Source organism: Hippoglossus stenolepis, chromosome 11 (genome assembly GCF_022539355.2).
Source record: "Hippoglossus stenolepis isolate QCI-W04-F060 chromosome 11, HSTE1.2, whole genome shotgun sequence".
Lineage (NCBI taxonomy): Eukaryota > Metazoa > Chordata > Actinopteri > Pleuronectiformes > Pleuronectidae > Hippoglossus > Hippoglossus stenolepis.
This window is the reverse complement of record NC_061493.1, coordinates 8,893,419-8,912,709: the sequence shown is the minus strand read 5'-3', so window position 1 is coordinate 8,912,709 and position 19,291 is coordinate 8,893,419. Positions and strand designations below refer to the sequence as shown.

Below are 19,291 nucleotides of genomic sequence, written 5' to 3'. Positions count from 1 at the left end.
ATAGGCTTGATTTTGTAAGACCATTTAAAAAAGGAAAAAAAAAAAATTAATTAGTTTCTGAATATTTAGAGGATACAACCTCAGGCCTGATTGCTTAAGCTATGCTGTCATGACTGGAATGAATTTTTAACACCTGATTCCTGCAATACTGAGTTTTTAAAATTGTGCAGTGTTAACTGTTACCCCTTAAACTTAAAACATTTGAATATAATACAGATCTTATTTTAATTAAAAAACAAACAACTCTTGGTGATGACCAGGGTATTGGAAACAACAATTTGAAAAGTCCATAACTCCTAATAAACAAACTAAATTGTAGATATCATGGAGTTTTCTACTATATTGTGCCTCCTGATAATCCAGCTGTTTGTGGAACTGTTAGATAAACTTGTTCTTTCAATAGTTATTGGAAAATACTTTTATTTGCCCAGTGTTAGGTAAGAGAAGGGATAACTTGTCTGAACTGTAAATCGGAAATAAGCCAACCTAAGCATAAATAATGGGGGTTTTATATTGAGCTGATGCAGTCATGAGCGTGCTTTAAATTTTCAAATTCTCAGCAAAAAAGCATGTAAGTAATCTGTTTCCCAAAATGCAACCAAAATTAATCTAATCTGATTAATCCACACCGTTTAACCAATCCGGTTTTAGACTGAGTTACACCCACCTACCTAATTAACACGTGGACACAGAATTACAGAAATAAATACACAGAATACAATAGCCTTTTTATCACAAACTATTTGTTTTCTAATTAGTTTATTTTTGGATTTATTTATTAACATTTTTTGTGGCAACATCTATAATAACTATGAAAACCGAGTGAGAAGGCCTGATTTACGTTCTTCTAGTGTCACCATGTGGTAAATCCTGTGTGTTGCTGGTTACAACCACCCTCATGTGACATTTGTTTTCAAAGAGAGACAGTATTTCTAATTTTCTATAGTTAAACCTCACCTGTGGGCCTCAGGTAGTACAATGACTATATTTATCATGCCAACTTTCATGAACGCAATTATTTTCCTTAGCCACCTCTTGGGAGGCGACTAAAGAAGAGCCTAATTGATTGAGTTTCTGATTACTTACCTGTAAGTCAGCGGCTGATGCTCAGTAATGATCCCTCGGGTTAATCTAAAAATAACACAGCACAGCTCACATGTCCTACATGGTGTCACATTTTCTAAATTAAATCTAAATAGAACTGCATGTTCATCATATTTGAGGGAGTTTCTTAAAAATACACGTGCAGGCAGTTTGTGCACTGTTTATAAACAGATGTCGGCAGGTGGTTGTGTTATTAGTCTCGTCTAAATCCATTGTGTGAATTATTCCTCTTTGTGTTTCCGTGGAAACAGGGCAGCTGTTTGGAGCACAGCTAATCCGGACCACATCACATTTCAGGAAGAGGTGCCATAAATAAATTTATAGACAAAGGAGGAGAGGACAACGCTCTCGTGACCTTAAGCTTGTACACACTGACATTTTAACTCATGTACCGATACTAATAATCAGTGAGATGAGGTTTACTGTAACATGGAATAATCTGAATGAGGAAACATGTGTCTGCAGCAGAAAAGAATATATACACGACACTGTGAGAAATTCTTAAGCAGGACGTTAATTGTAGTTTATGCCAAGCTGAGCTAACCAGATGATGGTACAGATATAAAAGTGGTTATAGTGTCAGTGTAAAACAAACCAGCGTCCTTTGTTATGTTCATAATACTACTGTGGACAAATAATGTTGTCTTTAACATTTTTTACTAATATATCCAGTATCAACATATTTGCAATTTTCCACATAAATAAACAATGTATTCTAATTATGTAAATAGAAAACTAATCTGAAAAACCTACTTTTTTCCTTCCAAATGTATTTGCTGTTGCAATTAGTTGCATAAAAACATAATTTGTTGAAAGCAGGCTTATACCAAAACAACAGGGTGTTCTTTATAAAGGGGATGCTCGCTTGTTCACCATGAGGTTAAAAAGTAACTGGTGCCTGGCAGTAGAATAAGTGCATTAGATAACTCCTGTGTTACATGTCAGACATGTTATGTTTGTATTTTGGACTGATTAAACTAATGAGATAACATATTAATTAATCCGCTTTAGAAGTGTAGTGGCGGGCACATGCCCAGGTTTCCAGTTTTTGCACTTCGCTAAGCAGACTGTTGAATTGATTCCTTTAACTGGAAGTTTGACTAAACTTTCAATCTGTGTGTCATGCTCCTGTTGCCCAAGGAAGGAATCTCCTGCAATCTCATCACAGAAAGGGCAGGGCAAACTATTTTACCACTCTACTGATCCAAAGTGCCACTAGGAATCCCTGTTGTAAATCCTTCTTGCCCATTTCCTGAGAATCTTTGGAGAATTGACTTCATTGGACAATAATTCGAAAACAAAGTGTTTTATATATCTGGGACAGACAGATTGTTTTGAGATCCACTGTTTCACCTGATATTGTAATTTAACAGCAGTTGAAGCGATGAAATCCTCAACTGGTTTAGCTTCCTCATACTAAGATGTTTCCTGAGCTCATGTTTACTCATGGCACGTCAGGGCATGATTGATTACTACATTAAAAATAAATAACGTTGACAACATTTGACACCTCTTTTGTCACTTGAAACAGAGTGTGGATTTTATTTCATTAAAAAAATCACTAATGCCATTACAAAAAAAAGAAACCCCCTATAACATACTTAACTTCGTAGCTTGTCATTACTGCACAGGAAGTCTTCTCAGTTACACGTTATCCGTTACACGTCATGGAGGCAGTTTTAGATCTGACTGTTTTTTTCCTTCAATAAGTGATCATGACCACAAGCCAAATGTTTTGCACCATCAGTTTAGAAAAACAGATCTCCTTATTGGGCAGTCAGGGGTTTAAAACACTTTTAGAAAAATGTAATTATTTCACTCTCAATGTAATAAAGCAGGTAAATGAGAGTGAGCCGTGATTAGAGTGCCTGGTTTTTCATCACATTCTGCAGTCAGTCCAACACCAGTGTCAGTGCATTGTTGTACCAGTGGTCATTGTTATTTTGGTGATGTCCCACTAACAGAGATAAATCATGTGACCTCTTTTCCTCACACACACCATGTTTCCAGTCTTTTGACAGACGCTGGTGTCCGAAAGGACTGAGGTAATATTCGCAGTGATGTTCGTCATTTCATTATGTTGCACAGACACACTCCATGACACACGCTTTCGCTCTCTGTCACATACTGACACACACAAACACCTATTCAGGTGTACTACAAAAAGGCTGCTTTGCAGGGGTATGTGTTGACATAGTAAGGTTTACAAAGAAGAGCCATTTTCACGGCCGTGCAGTACAGCCTACCTACGACTCCAGAGGTCCACTGTTTCACCTGTGGGCGTGTCGCGGCCTTCCACAAGTCATAGATATTCTCCACGTGACCATGTGAGGTCATCATCTGGTCATAGATACACATGTGGTAAGGCGCCTTGCCCTCCCCCGAGAAATAGACATGATCTTGTGGGGTCACACCGACGGCATTGGCGCAGATGCCCATGAACACATCGTCTATGTAAAGAGAGGCGTTCAGGGTCAGTGTGGCCTGATAGATTTTGTCTGCTACGTCGCTGGAGACAACATACCCAGCCCCTGCCGTGTAGTCAGGATACGACAACCACGGGTACATCTCGAAGGGCACGTAGTACTTGCTGTCTTTTCTGCGGATGGGCGGTGCCCCTCTGTGCACTCGACCGATCCAGAAGTTTGTGACGCCTCTGCTGCTCATGTCCTGCAGATAGCTCACCAGGTTGGGCATGTGGACGAAGATGTCGTCGTCGGCAGTCATGAGGAAGCGGGCGTGTGCACAGCGGCTGTGCATCCAGTGGAACTGTAGGATCAGCTTTAGGGTCAGGTTGTGGAAAGAGTCTAAGAAGTCCTGTTGGATCAAATCACCATGGAGACGGTCCTCATGGATGAGCTGCTCCTGGAGGCCCACCCTACTCCTTTTCCTCCAAGAAGGCTCTTCCGTCTTGGTCCGAGGCGCTCCTAAGGCAAACACCACCCTGACAGTCACTCCCAAGGTGTTTTGGATGTAGGTCTCATTACCCCAGGTGGATCTGATGGCTTTACGCCTCTCAGTGTTCCCTGGGGACGTTTTGACAAAGAGCAGGAGGAGGACGTCCTTGTTAGCACACTTGTCCGGGTGATCCAGCAGGTAGCGGAAGTTGCTGAAGCTTCTTGCCTGCTCACGTGGGATGGTGAAGCTCTTGTTGATGTAGGAGAAGCGATTGACCAGGTAGCGGTAGGAGTAGGACTTGACGTGACTGACAACACTGTTGTCCAGCTGCTCCCAGCAGACCATCACCACTGACAGCACCAGGCAGGTGGTCATCAGCTGCACACATTGGCATCTCCGTAATCGGCGGAACCTCAAAAACATCCTGGAATCTCGTCACGCCGTGGTGGTGGTCTGACAAGCGATGGCGGCGAAGCAGCTGGTTGTGTCGGCGTCTGAGGAGGAGACAAGACGACCAAAGTTGCGGGGGTTGAGCGTGTAGTGTTGCAGTGCCTCAGAGCAGCTTGTGGTGGGTCTTCCATCCTAGGCTGTCCACATCCAGCAGGAGGCACGGGCGGTGATGGGAGTCACTGGGTCTGCTGGGATGCGAGAGGAAAGAGCACATGGTGACTGTATGAGCTTTGTTGAAACACAAGCGTTAAAAATTCAGTTTCTTTTTCTTTCAACAGCAGGAAGTGGAAATGCCATCACACCACAGTTGATGGCATTTCCACTCAATGTCGTCTTGACCAATATCTTCTATATTTGGAAGCCAAGACTGACACATGCATCCTTCTGTCATGTTGGGTCATGACTGTAGAAACCTCTATTTAATTTTGAAACAGATGTAAGTACATCATCTAACCCTCAATATGTTAAAAGTACAGACAATTTATTCATTCAATGAGTTTAGTTTAATTAATTCAACACGTCTCACTAGGACTGCACTGGGTTTTAATGCAGCAGCACAATGTCAACTACATTAAACAGAAATTTTCCCACTTGTTTTTGTTAAGTTTTGCGATCAATCAACATATATAATATAAAATAATATTATATCATATACTAGAAATCCCCTCCCACCCACGTTCCCTCACTCCTATCCTGCACCAGCATGGGAGGAAGGGAAAAAAGAAAAGAAAAAGAAAATGAGGCAAAACTTAAACAGAGAATAAAAATGGGTGCGTATCACTTATCACATACAGGACCTTTGTTGTGATCAGTTCAAACTGAATTTTGACATCATCAGGCAAAAGATAAATGACAGCACTGCTGTTCGTCATGTACTGAGTCCAGATACGAGGTAGGTACTCATTGAGCTACAAACCCCCACACAAAGTTGGGACAGTAAAAGTACCAACAACTGATGATACTAATAAATACAAAACAACAGCGAGAAAAAGGCAATAAAACACTACATGTATAAATGTGTGAATTGGAAACATGACTTTAGTTATCCCCATCTGCTGAAACAAGTGCAAGGGCCTTTACATGGTCCAGATTTGGTAACCACCATTTGTCAATGAGAGGTAAACAAGTGTTAGCATTGTTCCTTTTACTTTTTTTGTGTCAGTCAGTAAGTAAAGAATCTCCTACAATCACTTGATGGATTTAAATCATTCAAGAACTGAAACTAAAGGAATGGTCTTTATACACACCCCCTATTCTTTCCCTCTCTTTTGTATGGTGTGTTAGAAAATGGACCTAAGGAACTCAATCATGAACACAAAGGACTCATAGATCTTGATAACGCAATGTGACCTAGCTTCGTTCCTTTTATTTTACATCTAATTTAACCCTTGACGACCCTGTCTGTTGTCTCTTTGTCTGAGTTCTCTCTCTGTCCAAACCTGACAGAAAATGTTGTAATATTTTCATTTGGCTGCACCAACGTAACACTCGTCGTTTCTGTGAAGGTGTAGAAACGTTCGCTGAAAAGTCAAAACGTTGGTGGGTGGGTTGGGGGTTAGGGGATCGGGATGGCCACTGAATGCAAAAGCCTACACAGCAAATGCTGCAACGCAAGCTCTTCCATAATGGAGGGGTTTAAGGCGTGGACCCACTGAAATCGCTGAGAGTCATGGAAAGCGTTCGGACACAATGGGCGGTGTCAGAACCAGCTCTGCGGCACAATGCGCTACAAGAATAGCGCGCTTCCGCCCCGGGGGCTCAAACCGAGGGGGGACTCCAATTGCACCCCAAGAGCTTTTCAATTCTTTGATACACAACATGGGTCAAAAGTGACCCGGCTCAGTTTTTATTTTCTATATCTTTGCAGTGAATGAATTTCATCATTCAGTATTTCAGTTATTCCCCAATTAACTTGTTTTTGATCATCACAAATCCTTATTTAAATTTTTCCTTTGTCACTTTTTGAATAGAAATCGTTTTTGTATCACTACCCTTCTAATGCACATCGGTCAAAAATGACCCGTATTCACTTCCTCTGTTATTTCATGCATGGCTGAGTGTTTCTTTGCTATATTTTTGAAATAAATGTATTTCATCATTTACTTTTCTAAGTATTCATTCAATATCTTGTTTTTGATTACCACAAATCATTATTTTCCTTTTCCTTTCTTACTTTATAAACAAAGTACATTTTGTATTTCTACATCACTTTTACACCCTAGCTGTTAGCTAGCTAGCTTCTTTTCTGGCTAGCTAACTATAGCTAGATCAACAAAATAAAACTCGAAATATAACAGTATCTACTAAATAGGCTGATTGATATGCATTTGAAAGTATGCTTTTGATTTTCTTTCTCCAGAGTGTTAGTATGGCTGGTCGCAATCATCTCAGACTTATGGTTGCCATGTTCATAAAGATGCTGCAAGAAGAACTGTAGGAGGGCGCAATTCTTGGTCTTGATTCTAAATCTGAAATCTCTGATGCTGAGGACCTAGAGTATGTTTTACAGGATCAAGCTGGAGTTCATTCAGTCCAAATTACTCTCACCAACTTTTAAGGCCTTTTCCACTAGAAGAAGAAACTGATTTCCTGAATTAAATGACAGCCAAGTTTGTCCCGACATAAATAAAGAGAAGGAAGAGCATCCTGCAGAATATCAAAGGATTAAACATCATAGGATGGCCTGTGCCTAATGAGGTCACCGGGTCAGAAATGGCTTTCTTTTCTTGCTGCCTGTTAATGAGAAACTCTGCCTCATCTCCGCTCTCTCACTGGAAAAAAAACCTGCACTATTATATTACACCCATGTCTGGGTTTCATAGTGTACATATCTAGGCTGGGCCTGACACCTGACTTTACAGCCTGCCATAAAGCTTGCTGACAAGAGTTGCTCACTCTTGTCAGCAACATGACAGAAGTTGATGAATGTCTAGTGGCCGGCATGGAGATAAGCTCACATAACAATTAGACTGTGAGCAACACATGTATCATATGAGTGAGAGAGTATCAGGAAAATGAAAACCAATCCACAGCTGGTGACAGAGACATTGTGTCCAGAAAAAGGTTGCTTTTTAAAAACGTATTTTCACATTATATATAGTTTTTATTTAGCAACAAAAGTTTCATTCAGCTCCACAGTGTTGGAGTGATTTGAAGTAAAAGCATCATTATCTGCTTAGATAAAAATGTAGTCCAATGTTTGTTCTTAGGTGTGTGAGCTGCAATTTAAAGATGGCTTTTGTCTCCCTGTCCAGCCTGAAAATATACTTACGCCACTCCTACTATGCCACATGATAGTGCAGTAAAACATCTAGTGTTTTCCAGTAATACGTATATTTTCCGCCTCATAAGAGGCTGCCACACATGACTTCAGGTAGGAGGAAATACTCAGTTCCAAGAATACGGCACCAGACGATCTCAGTAATAGTGATCGCAACAGAATACCTTCTGAATTGTGTGGTTATGATGTCCACAGAGACAGTGCTCACGTTACAGGTGTCCAGTGTCATCTGTCAACACTGTGACGGTGTTTAATTCAGATGGCCTTGTTCCAGTCTGAACTTGATTGATGGTTTACGATTTTTTTTTTCTTCTTTTTATAGTTAACTGTTATTTGATCGTTTTTCTGTGATCTACTATTGTCTGGTGCCTATTCAACTCCTTTTCCATTATGTTGTCATTGTCCCGTAAACAGGTCGAGCTGCTGTCCCAACACCAAGCGCACAACACTGAGCGTTGATCCTCACGCTCACACTGCATCTAAAACAAGCCCTGCGAAAGGGAACCAGCTCACCCAACATATTTCCAAAGTCACCATTCATATAAATAGACCTGAAACACACAAGCGAGGGAGGGGAGCACAGCAGAAACTCGACGGACCACTGCAAAACAACTCACCGGCAAAACAAGTGAATCCAACACAGAGGCAGCAGCAGCAGTCTGACTTCTACGCTCTCTCTTCTTGGAGTTTTCCCTCAGATGACAGGAGGTGGAACACAGACCAATCTGCAGGGCTCAGTCCTTTAGTGTCACAGTGTGGAAGGAGGTGTGTGTGTGTGTGTGTGTGTGCGCATGTGTGCGTGAGAATACCTGCCAAACTCCGTGTGTGTTATTCTCTGATCTTTCCTCTACCATCAGTGTGTGGACTCTAACTTCCCTGCCTGCAAACGAATCAGCTGCCGGCTCGATTCTTCCCTCCGTCCCTATTTCAGAGTGGGGTGTAAACCACGCCCAGCGTGAACAGGTCCACTATAAAAACACCACGCGGGAAGTTGAACTTCTCATTTCTCATCGCCTCAATGTCATTATGTAAATTCACCTCGAAATGTTTATTCCATTATCTGGTCGCTTTAGAACTGGAGGCGTTTTTGACACATGATGAACTTGGAACAAAACTCACATGGGTTAGAGATGAGAGCAGGCAGGCCAAAACGACCACACCCCCGTTTAGGTGAAAACTATGGTGGTCGAGAGAGCACAACGCACTGACAATTAAGTAAACACATGCAATTAAAAGAAACGTGCAATTTAAGAAAACGTCATCAATTTGACGACATGCGCGGCAGCAAAAAGTCGCAACATGCGCAAATACAGAAACGCCCTATGTAACAACATATGCAAATGAAGCATCGGAGCTACAGCCAGGTTCATCACTTTTGGGGTCCCCTGGAAACATTTCAGTTGTTGTTTTCGCATTTTGCAGCGCATTTCTGTATTTGCACATGTTTCTTTTTGTTTTCTTAATTTGCATGTGTTTTTTCTGCTTGCATGTCTTTTCTTAATTTGCCGTGCATTTAGCTCTCTCGTCCACCCTAGAAAACAAATGCTGTGAAAGTGCAAGCTAGCAATTGAATACACAACTAGCACTGCTAGCTGTCTATGTTGTTCCTTGCTTCCACAAAGACAAAAGGAAGGCAAAATAATTGATCTGGGCCTAGCTATACCCCCACCTCATCTATACCCATGACAGGTAGCATCCAGAGGTTCGTTTGGGGCCAAGCAAATAACCAGGCTCCTCCTGCCAACCCTGCCCCCAAATGCAATAAAGGCCAAACTTCTATGTGATACCTTCAAATATCAGCTTTAAACCATCGTCTGCAGGTAAGTTCCTGCAAAGAGAGAGGCAAAAAGCATGGGGCCTCCATGAAGCAGGAAAGATGCAGATGTTCCCCATGCAGCAGCTGCTAATTGGTGTTTGCACCAATTGAAAAGGTTGGAGGCAACTATTCCAGTTGGCCAAAGCAAAGACCCATGTAATTTACCTTAGAACACTTGCATATAACAACACGACCGTTTACACTTAAATAAACATTTCACAATGTGTTGTCTGGGCTGACAACACATGCATTGCAGTCCACACCTGTGTGTATGGTCTGACTGACCTGCTATCATTCTTCTTTCATAACAATTTAATCTAAATTAGCAGCAGGTTAATAGTGAATTAAATCCTCACCCTAGCTCACCGTGAGCACCTTTGTGAGTTGTCTTCACTGTGACTTCGACAAAATGACTACAGGAGGAAGTGCTGCATGACTCTTTACCACAGAGGAAATCGAACTATGAGATCATTTTCTCAAATCCAGTTTACTCAGTTTTATATTTTTAAAACTCGTTAGGTGACGTCAATTTCAACCATTTAAACTGAACCTAGACTAAACCATGGGAGGTTATCTGCTTTCTAAAGTGAGCACAATGTAATATAATATACAGTGTGAAAGCAACAGAGAGAGGAGGAATTAATATGAGGAAGGTTCGTTTGTGCCTCATGGACAAGCCAGTGTGAGTGGATATAATAAAATATTGAATGGCAGGAGAATATCAGATCACCTGTGTCTGACAAAATGATGTATGTAATGAGGTGGAGAAATCCCTTAAGAGCAATTAATGGTTTCATTGCAGAGGTCACTAATAGGTGGATCGCGGTCCGGGTCCGACCCAGAAGCCGTCCCGTACGGACCCGGGACCTACAGCCAAACAGAAGGTTAAGGATTTAAAATTTACTTGGCGCTTCTTTGTTTGTAACTGGCGCAGCTTTGTAGTCTTTACGGTGGTTTAGCGGATGAGGAAACGCACAGACCAATTAGTATGCGAGTTAAGCATCCACGTGATACCACTCAGCTAATCAAGTCTGTGTATTCCCGGCGGTTAACATTGCGACTCTACAGTGCAGACAGACGAGAGTTAGAGGCAAGTTACATATGAAAGATTGCAGAAAGAGACAGATAGAGACACAGGGAGAGAAACAAAGGAGAGGACAGAGGAGTGGAGACGGAGAAAGGAGAAGAGAGGGAGTGACAGAGAAAGGGAGAGAATAGAGGGAGGAGACAGAGAAAGGGAGAGAAACAGAGGAGTGAGATTTGAGAGAAAGATATGTTCATGAGAGCATATCTTACAAAGGAGAGTAGTCAAGATATTTATAATAAGATAAGCTACATAAAACAGAGGAGTTTACACAGAGAAAGGAGAGAAACAGTAGCTTTGCTCGATGTTTACATGTCACATATTGCTACTGCATGTTCGTTATTTACACCTTGGCTGGGCGCTGAAGGTGTCAGGCGATGCATATCACATTGTGCTGGAGAGGAAACAGGAGGGGGTTTCTTTGAGAGCGACATGTTCATATGAGACAGAGAGGCGGGGAGAGAAACAGATGACACATGTTTACATGTTCTGCGATGGTCGCAGGTGCCGAGAGAAACAGGAGGAGACAGAAGCAGCGATATAAACAGGAGTGAGCCGAGAAAGGGATAGCCAGAGGAGGAGACATAGTGCTGAGAGGGAAATATGAGCGAGACTCTGAGAGCGAGCAGGTTTCAGAGGAGAGTGAGACCTTATAAGCGGGAGAGAAACAGAGGAGGAGCCGGAGAAAGGGAGAGAAACAGAGGAGTGAGGATGTGAGAAAAGGAGAAACAGAGTGAGACCTGAGAAAATGTATATGCTCAGTATTATGACCATGTTTTATATGTCATATTTATTACATCTTTAATATGCTGATATGTTCATGATGAGACTTGATGGCATGATATGAAACATGCATGACATTCATGTTTATGTCAGATGATGAGACGGAGAAAGGGAGAGAAACAGATTATTAGTGGAGTGGATAAGTGAGAGGGTTAAAGTGGATTTCGAACTGTTCAACTGTTACGATGTGTTGAGATTTCATTATCTGTAAAAATCAGCGACTCTTTTGGAGTCAAGATGAAACAGAAAAGGAAAATCTGTTTTGCTCCCTATTTCATTTTTCCCCAGTTGCTCCTTATTCGAACATGCACAATTTTTACATTTTATTTATTTTCTCTTATTTTGAAATGCAGTCCTAGTTTTTATTTAGTTAATGACAGAACATTATATATACATATATAAATGTTAGTTTTATAGCATATGACAATAAATATTGTCAAACTTTTTGAATCGTACTGAATTCATTTGATTTGACAGTCAGGTATTTAGTACATGCAGATGTTGACAACTACCAGGCTACTTTAAATATATCATACTCAACAGTTGCACAATATGATCTTCCAGACCCTTGCTTCAAGAATTTGTCTTTATTTGACCTCTTTCAATTTTAGCTGAATACCCTGGTTTACTGCATCTGTTTACATGACAGACTTTTTAAAAATATTTATGTGTAGGATTTTATATTGATAAGGCTCGATTACCTGAATATCTCTGACGAATATTGCCGCACAGAGGCAAAGTATTAAAATTTCCTCGATGTTTAGGTGTGTGGGTTGAAGATCCCTTCTGGCTTGAGCTGTGAATTATACACCACATCCTTAAAACTAACATGAAAAATATTTCCTGTCATGAAACTCCCCACAGTTGAATGACTTGCATGGCTAAGCTAATAACCATAAAGGCTCTGCCACAAAAACGTGGCAACAACACAACAGGGAAACGACCAAATATAATGGTATATGATTGAACTACTGTAAAAAACACTCAGTTCACAGAAATGTGTTTACACTTCTCACTGCAGATCATATAGGTCCTGGTCATTTGTCAGTGAGTTTACCAAATGAACTGCTGAATATCAACATATTAGCATCATCATTGTGAGCACGCCTCCTAAAAGTGAACTGAACCTAGACTAAACCATGGGAGGTTATCTGCTTTCTAAAGTGAGCACAATGTAATATAATATACAGTGTGAAAGCAACAGAGAGAGGAGGAATTAATATGAGGAAGGTCTGCTCTGAGCCTCATGAATGTGCTCAGTGTGAGTGACACACAAAACATTGAATGGCAGGAGAATATCAGACTCATTCTGTGTCTGACAAAATGATGCATGTAATGAGGTGAGAAATCCCTTTAAGAGCACCAATGGTTTATTGCAGAGGTCACTAACAGGCGGACCGCGGTCCGGGTCCGGACCCAGAAGCCGTCCCGTACGGACCCGGACCTACAGCCAAAACAGAAGGTTATGATTTAAAACCTGACGGGGCGCTTCTATTTGTAACTGGCGCAGCTTTTGTAGTCTTTACGGTAGTGGTTTAGCGGATGAGGAAACGCACAGACCAATTGCATGCGAGTTAAGCCATCCCACGTGATACCACTCAGCTAATCAAGTCTGTGCATTCCCGGCGGTTAACATTGCGACTCTACAGTGCAGACAGATGAGAGAGTTAGAGGCAAGTTACACATGAAAAGACGGTAGAAAGAAAAAGACAGATAGAGATACAGGAGAGAAAACAAAGGGAGAGATACAGAGGAGTGAGACGGAGAAAGGGAGAGAAACAGAGGAGTGAGACAGAGAAAGGGAGAGAAACAGAGGAGTGAGACAGAGAAAGGGAGAGAAACAGAGGAGTGAGACGGAGAAAGGGAGAGAAACAGAGGAGTGAGACAGAGAAAGGGAGAGAAACAGAGGAGTGAGACAGAGAAAGGGAAGAAACAGAGGAGTGAGACAGAGAAAGGAGAGAAACAGGAGTGAGCTGGAGAAAGGGAGAGAAACAGAGGAGTGAGACAGAGAAACAGGAGTGAGACGGAGAAAGGGAGAGAAACAGAGGAGTGAGACAGAGAAAGGAGAGGAAACAGGAGTAAGCCGGAGAAAGGGAGAGAAACAGGAGTGAGACAGAGAAAGGGAGAGAAACAGGAGTGAGACAGAGAAGGAGAGAAACAGGAGTGAACGGAGAAAGGAGAGAAACAGGAGTGAGACAGAGAAAGGAGAGAAACAGGAGTGAGCCGGAGAAGGAGAGAAACAGAGGAGTGAGACAGAAGAGAGGAAACAGGAGTGAGACGGAGAAAGGGGAGAAACAGAGGAGTGAGACGGAGAAAGGAGAGAAACAGAGGAGTAGCCGGAGAAAAGGAGAGAAACAGAGGAGTGAGACGGAGAAAGGGAGAGAAACAAGGTGAGACGGAGAAAGGGAGAGAAACAGAGGAGTGAGACAGAGAAAGGAGAAACAGAGGAGTGAGACGGAGAAAGGGAGAAACAGGAGTGAGACGGAGAAAGGGAGAGAAACAGGAGTGAGACGGAGAAAGGGAGAGAAACAGAGGAGTGAGAAGGAGAAAGGGAGAGAAACAGACGAACAAAGTGGGGAGTGGGATATGAGAGGGGAAGAAAGTGATTCTAAAACTGTTCAATTGTTAAGATGTGTTGAGATTTATTATCTGTAAAATTGGTTGAGACTTTTGAGTCAAGATGTGAAAGAAAAAGGAAATTCAAGCTTTTGCTCCCTTTATTTTATTTTTCTGAAGTTAAGCCCTTTATTTGAACATGCACAATTTTCACATTTTATTTATTTTCTCTTATTTTGAAATGCAGTCCTACTTTTATTTAGTTAATGACAGAACATTATATATACATATATGTTCAGTTCTATGTTACGTGACAATAAATATTGTCAAACTTTTTAGATACGTACTGAATTCATTTGATTTGACAGTCAGGTATTTAGTACATGCAGATGTTGATACAACTACTAGGCTACTTAAATATATATCACACTAAATAGTTAGACATTATGATCTTCGGACCTTTGCTTCAAGAATTTGTCTCTATCTGGACCTCTTTCAATTTTAGTTGAATACCCTGGTTTATTGCATCTGTTTACATGACAGACTTTTTAAAAATATTTATGTGCAGGATTTTATGGCTGATAAGGCTCGACATTTGAATATCTCTGACGCATTATTGTTGCACAGAGGCAAAGTTATTAAAATTCTCCTCGATGTTTAGGTGTGTGGTTGAAGATCCTCTCAAGCTCGAGCTGTGAATTATACACCACATCCTTAAACCACCAAAAAATACTTCCGTCATGAAACTCCTCACAGTTGAATGACTTTGCATGGCTGCTTAATAACCATAAAGGCTCTGCCACAAAAACGTGGCAACAACACAACAGGGAAACTATTCAAATATAATGGTATATGATTGAATCACTGTAAAAAACACCAGTCTACAGAAATGTGTGTTTACACTTCTCACTGCAGATCATATAGGTCCTGTCATTTGTCAGTGAGTTTACTAAATGAACCTGCTGAATATCAACATATTAGCATCATCATTGTGAGCACGCTCCCCAAAAGTGAACTGAACCTAGACTAAACCATGGGAGGTTATCTGCTTTCTAAAGTGAGCACAATGTAATATAATATACAGTGTGAAAGCAACAGAGAGAGGAGGAATTAATATGAGGAAGGTCTGCTCTGAGCCTCATGAATGTGCTCAGTGTGAGTGACACACAAAACATTGAATGGCAGGAGAATATCAGACTCATTCTGTGTCTGACAAAATGATGCATGTAATGAGGTAGAAATCCCTTAAAGACACCAATGGTTTATTGCAGAGGTCACTAACAGGCGGACCGCGGTCAGGTCGGACCCAAGCCGTCCGTACGGACCCGGACCTACAGCCAAAACAGAAGGTTATGATTTAAAACCTGACGGGGCGCTTTTTTTGTAACTGGCGCAGCTTTTGTAGTCTTTACGGTAGTGGTTTAGCGGATGAGGAAACGCACAGACCAATTGCATGCGAGTTAAGCCATCCCACGTGATACCACTCAGCTAATCAAGTCTGTGCATTCCCGGCGGTTAACATTGCGACTCTACAGTGCAGACAGATGAGAGAGTTAGAGGCAAGTTACACATGAAAAGACGGTAGAAAGAAAAAGACAGATAGAGATACAGGAGAGAAAACAAAGGAGAGATACAGAGGAGTGAGACGGAGAAAGGGAGAAACAGAGGAGTGAGACAGAGAAAGGGAGAGAAACAGAGGAGTGAGACAGAGAAAGGGAGAGAAACAGAGGAGTGAGACGGAGAAAGGGAGAGAAACAGAGGAGTGAGACGGAGAAAGGGAGAGAAACAGAGGAGTGAGAGACAGAAAGGAGAGAAACAGAGGAGTGAGACAGAGAAAGGGAGAGAAACAGGAGTGAGCTGGAGAAAGGGAGAGAAACAGAGGAGTGAGACAGAGAAACAGGAGTGAGGCAGAAAGGGAGAGAAACAGAGGAGTGAGACAGAGAAAGGGGAGAAACAGGGTGAGCCGGAGAAAGGGAGAGAAACAGGAGTGAGACAGAGAAGGGAGAGAAACAGGAGTGAGACAGAGAAAGGGAGAGAAACAGGAGTGAGCCGGAGAAAGGGAGAGAAACAGGAGTGAGACAGAGAAAGGGAGAGAAACAGGAGTGAGTCGGAGAAAGGAGAAACAGAGGAGTGAGACAGAGAAAGGGAGAGAAACAGGAGTGAGACGGAGAAAGGGAGAGAAACAGAGGAGTGAGACGGAGAAAGGGAGAGAAACAGAGGAGTGAGACGGAGAAAGGGAGAGAAACAGAGGAGTAGGCGGAGAAGGGAAACAGAGGAGTGAGACGGAGAAAGGGAGAGAAACAGGAGTGAGACGGAGAAAGGAGAGAAACAGAGGAGTGAGACGGAGAAAGGGAGAAACAGAGGAGTGAGACGGAGAAAGGAAAAACAGGAGTGAGACGGAGAAAGGAGAAACAGGAGTGAGACGGAGAAAGAGAGAGAAACAGAGGAGTGAGACGGAGAAAGGGAGAGAAACAGAGGAGTGAGACGGAGAAAGGGAGAGAAACAGACGAACAAAGTGGGGGAGTGGGATATGAGAGGGGAAGAAAGTGATTCTAAAACTGTTCAATTGTTAAGATGTGTTGAGATTTATTATCTGTAAAATTGGTTGAGACTTTTGAGTCAAGATGTGAAACAGAAAAAGGGAAATTCAAGCTTTTGCTCCCTTTATTTTATTTTTCTGAAGTTAAGCCCTTTATTTGAACATGCACAATTTTCACATTTTATTTATTTTCTCTTATTTTGAAATGCAGTCCTACTTTTATTTAGTTAATGACAGAACATTATATATACATATATGTTCAGTTCTATGTTACGTGACAATAAATATTGTCAAACTTTTTGAATCGTACTGAATTCATTTGATTTGACAGTCAGGTATTTAGTACATGCAGATGTTGATACAACTACTAGGCTACTTAAATATATATCACACTAAATAGTTAGACATTATGATCTTCCGGACCTTTGCTTCAAGAATTTGTCTCTATCTGGACCTCTTTCAATTTTAGTTGAATACCCCTGGTTTATTGCATCTGTTTACATGACAGACTTTTTAAAAAAATATTTATGTGCAGGATTTTATGGCTGATAAGGCTCGACATTTGAATATCTCTGACGCATTATTGTTGCACAGAGGCAAAGTTATTAAAATTCTCCTCGATGTTTAGGTGTGTGGTTGAAGATCCTCTCAAGCTCGAGCTGTGAATTATACACCACATCCTTAAACCACCAAAAAATACTTCCGTCATGAAACTCCTCACAGTTGAATGACTTTGCATGGCTGCTTAATAACCATAAAGGCTCTGCCACAAAAACGTGGCAACAACACAACAGGGAAACTATTCAAATATAATGGTATATGATTGAATCACTGTAAAAAACACCAGTCTACAGAAATGTGTGTTTACACTTCTCACTGCAGATCATATAGGTCCTGTCATTTGTCAGTGAGTTTACTAAATGAACCTGCTGAATATCAACATATTAGCATCATCATTGTGAGCACGCTCCCCAAAAGTGAACTGAACCTAGACTAAACCATGGGAGGTTATCTGCTTTCTAAAGTGAGCACAATGTAATATAATATACAGTGTGAAAGCAACAGAGAGAGGAGGAATTAATATGAGGAAGGTCTGCTCTGAGCCTCATGAATGTGCTCAGTGTGAGTGACACACAAAACATTGAATGGCAGGAGAATATCAGACTCATTCTGTGTCTGACAAAATGATGCATGTAATGAGGTGAGAAATCCCTTTAAGAGCACCAATGGTTTATTGCAGAGGTCACTAACAGGCGGACCGCGGTCCGGGTCGGACCAGAAGCCGTCCGTACGGACCCGGACCTACAGCCAAAACAGAAGGTTATGATTTAAAACCTGACGGGGCGCTTCTATTTGTAACTGGCGCAGCTTTTGTAGTCTTTACGGTAGTGGTTTAGCGGATGAGGAAACGCACAGACCAATTGCATGCGAGTTAAGCCATCCCACGTGATACCACTCAGCTAATCAAGTCTGTGCATTCCCGGCGGTTAACATTGCGACTCTACAGTGCAGACAGATGAGAGAGTTAGAGGCAAGTTACACATGAAAAGACGGTAGAAAGAAAAAGACAGATAGAGATACAGGGAGAGAAAACAAAGGGAGAGATACAGAGGAGTGAGACGGAGAAAGGGAGAGAAACAGAGGAGTGAGACAGAGAAAGGGAGAGAAACAGAGGAGTGAGACAGAGAAAGGGAGAGAAACAGAGGAGTGAGACGGAGAAAGGGAGAGAAACAGAGGAGTGAGACAGAGAAAGGGAGAGAAACAGAGGAGTGAGACAGAGAAAGGGAGAGAAACAGAGGAGTGAGACAGAGAAAGGGAGAGAAACAGGAGTGAGCTGGAGAAAGGGAGAGAAACAGAGGAGTGAGACAGAGAAACAGGAGTGAGACGGAGAAAGGGAGAGAAACAGAGGAGTGAGACAGAGAAAGGAGAGAAACAGGAGTGAGCCGGAGAAAGGGAGAGAAACAGGAGTGAGACAGAGAAAGGGAGAGAAACAGGAGTGAGACAGAGAAAGGGAGAGAAACAGGAGTGAGCCGGAGAAAGGGAGAGAAACAGGAGTGAGACAGAGAAAGGGAGAGAAACAGGAGTGAATCGGAGAAAGGAGAGAAACAGAGGAGTGAGACAGAGAAAGGGAGAGAAACAGGAGTGAGAGAGGAGAAGGGAGAGAAACAGAGGAGTGAGACGGAGAAAGGAGAGAAACAGAGGAGTGAGAGGAGAAAGGGAGAGAAACAGAGGAGTGAGCGGAGAAAGGGAGAAACAGAGGAGTGAGACGGAGAAAGGAGAGAAACAGGAGTGAGACGGAGAAAGGGAGAGAAACAGAGGAGTGAGACGGAGAAAGGGAGAGAAACAGAGGAGTGAGACGGAGAAAGGGAGAGAAACAGGAGTGAGACGGAGAAAGGGAGAGAAACAGGAGTGAGACGGAGAAAGGGAGAGAAACAGAGGAGTGAGACGGAGAAAGGGAGAGAAACAGAGGAGTGAGACGGAGAAAGGGAGAGAAACAGACGAACAAAGTGGGGGAGTGGGATATAAGAGGGGAAAAAGTGATTCTAAAACTGTTCAATTGTTAAGATGTGTTGAGATTTATTATCTGTAAAATTGGTTGAGACTTTTGAGTCAAGATGTGAAACAGAAAAAGGGAAATTCAAGCTTTTGCTCCCTTTATTTTATTTTTCTGAAGTTAAGCCCTTTATTTGAACATGCACAATTTTCACATTTTATTTATTTTCTCTTATTTTGAAATGCAGTCCTACTTTTATTTAGTTAATGACAGAACATTATATATAC

At 41.8% G+C, this 19,291-nt stretch overlaps 1 protein-coding gene across 4 annotated transcripts; it reads right to left on the bottom strand.

Annotated features, from left to right (window-relative positions):
* Positions 1-2,615: 2,615 nt before the first annotated feature.
* LOC118117812 (lactosylceramide 1,3-N-acetyl-beta-D-glucosaminyltransferase A) lies at positions 2,616-9,981 on the bottom strand. 4 transcript variants are annotated; one of them, XM_035170383.2, is made up of 3 exons: positions 8,542-8,675; positions 8,350-8,457; positions 2,616-4,640 (listed from the first exon to the last, which is right to left on the bottom strand). In XM_035170383.2, exon 3 carries the CDS (start codon positions 4,423-4,425, stop codon positions 3,262-3,264), a length of 1,164 nt encoding a protein of 387 aa, XP_035026274.1. In that variant the 5' UTR covers positions 4,426-4,640; positions 8,350-8,457; positions 8,542-8,675; the 3' UTR covers positions 2,616-3,261. The 4 variants fall into 4 exon arrangements, with proteins under 4 accessions (XP_035026274.1, XP_035026276.1, XP_047197817.1 ...); XM_035170385.2 differs by lacking the exons at positions 8,350-8,457; positions 8,542-8,675 and adding an exon at positions 9,905-9,981; XM_047341861.1 differs by having other exon boundaries at positions 8,350-8,682.
* Positions 9,982-19,291: the final 9,310 nt, after the last annotated feature.

Excerpts from the sequence above, each read along its gene's own strand:
- LOC118117812 (XM_035170385.2), bottom strand. The coding sequence starts at position 4,425 with ATGTTTTTGAGGTTCCGCCGATTACGGAGATGCCAATGTGTGCAGCTG.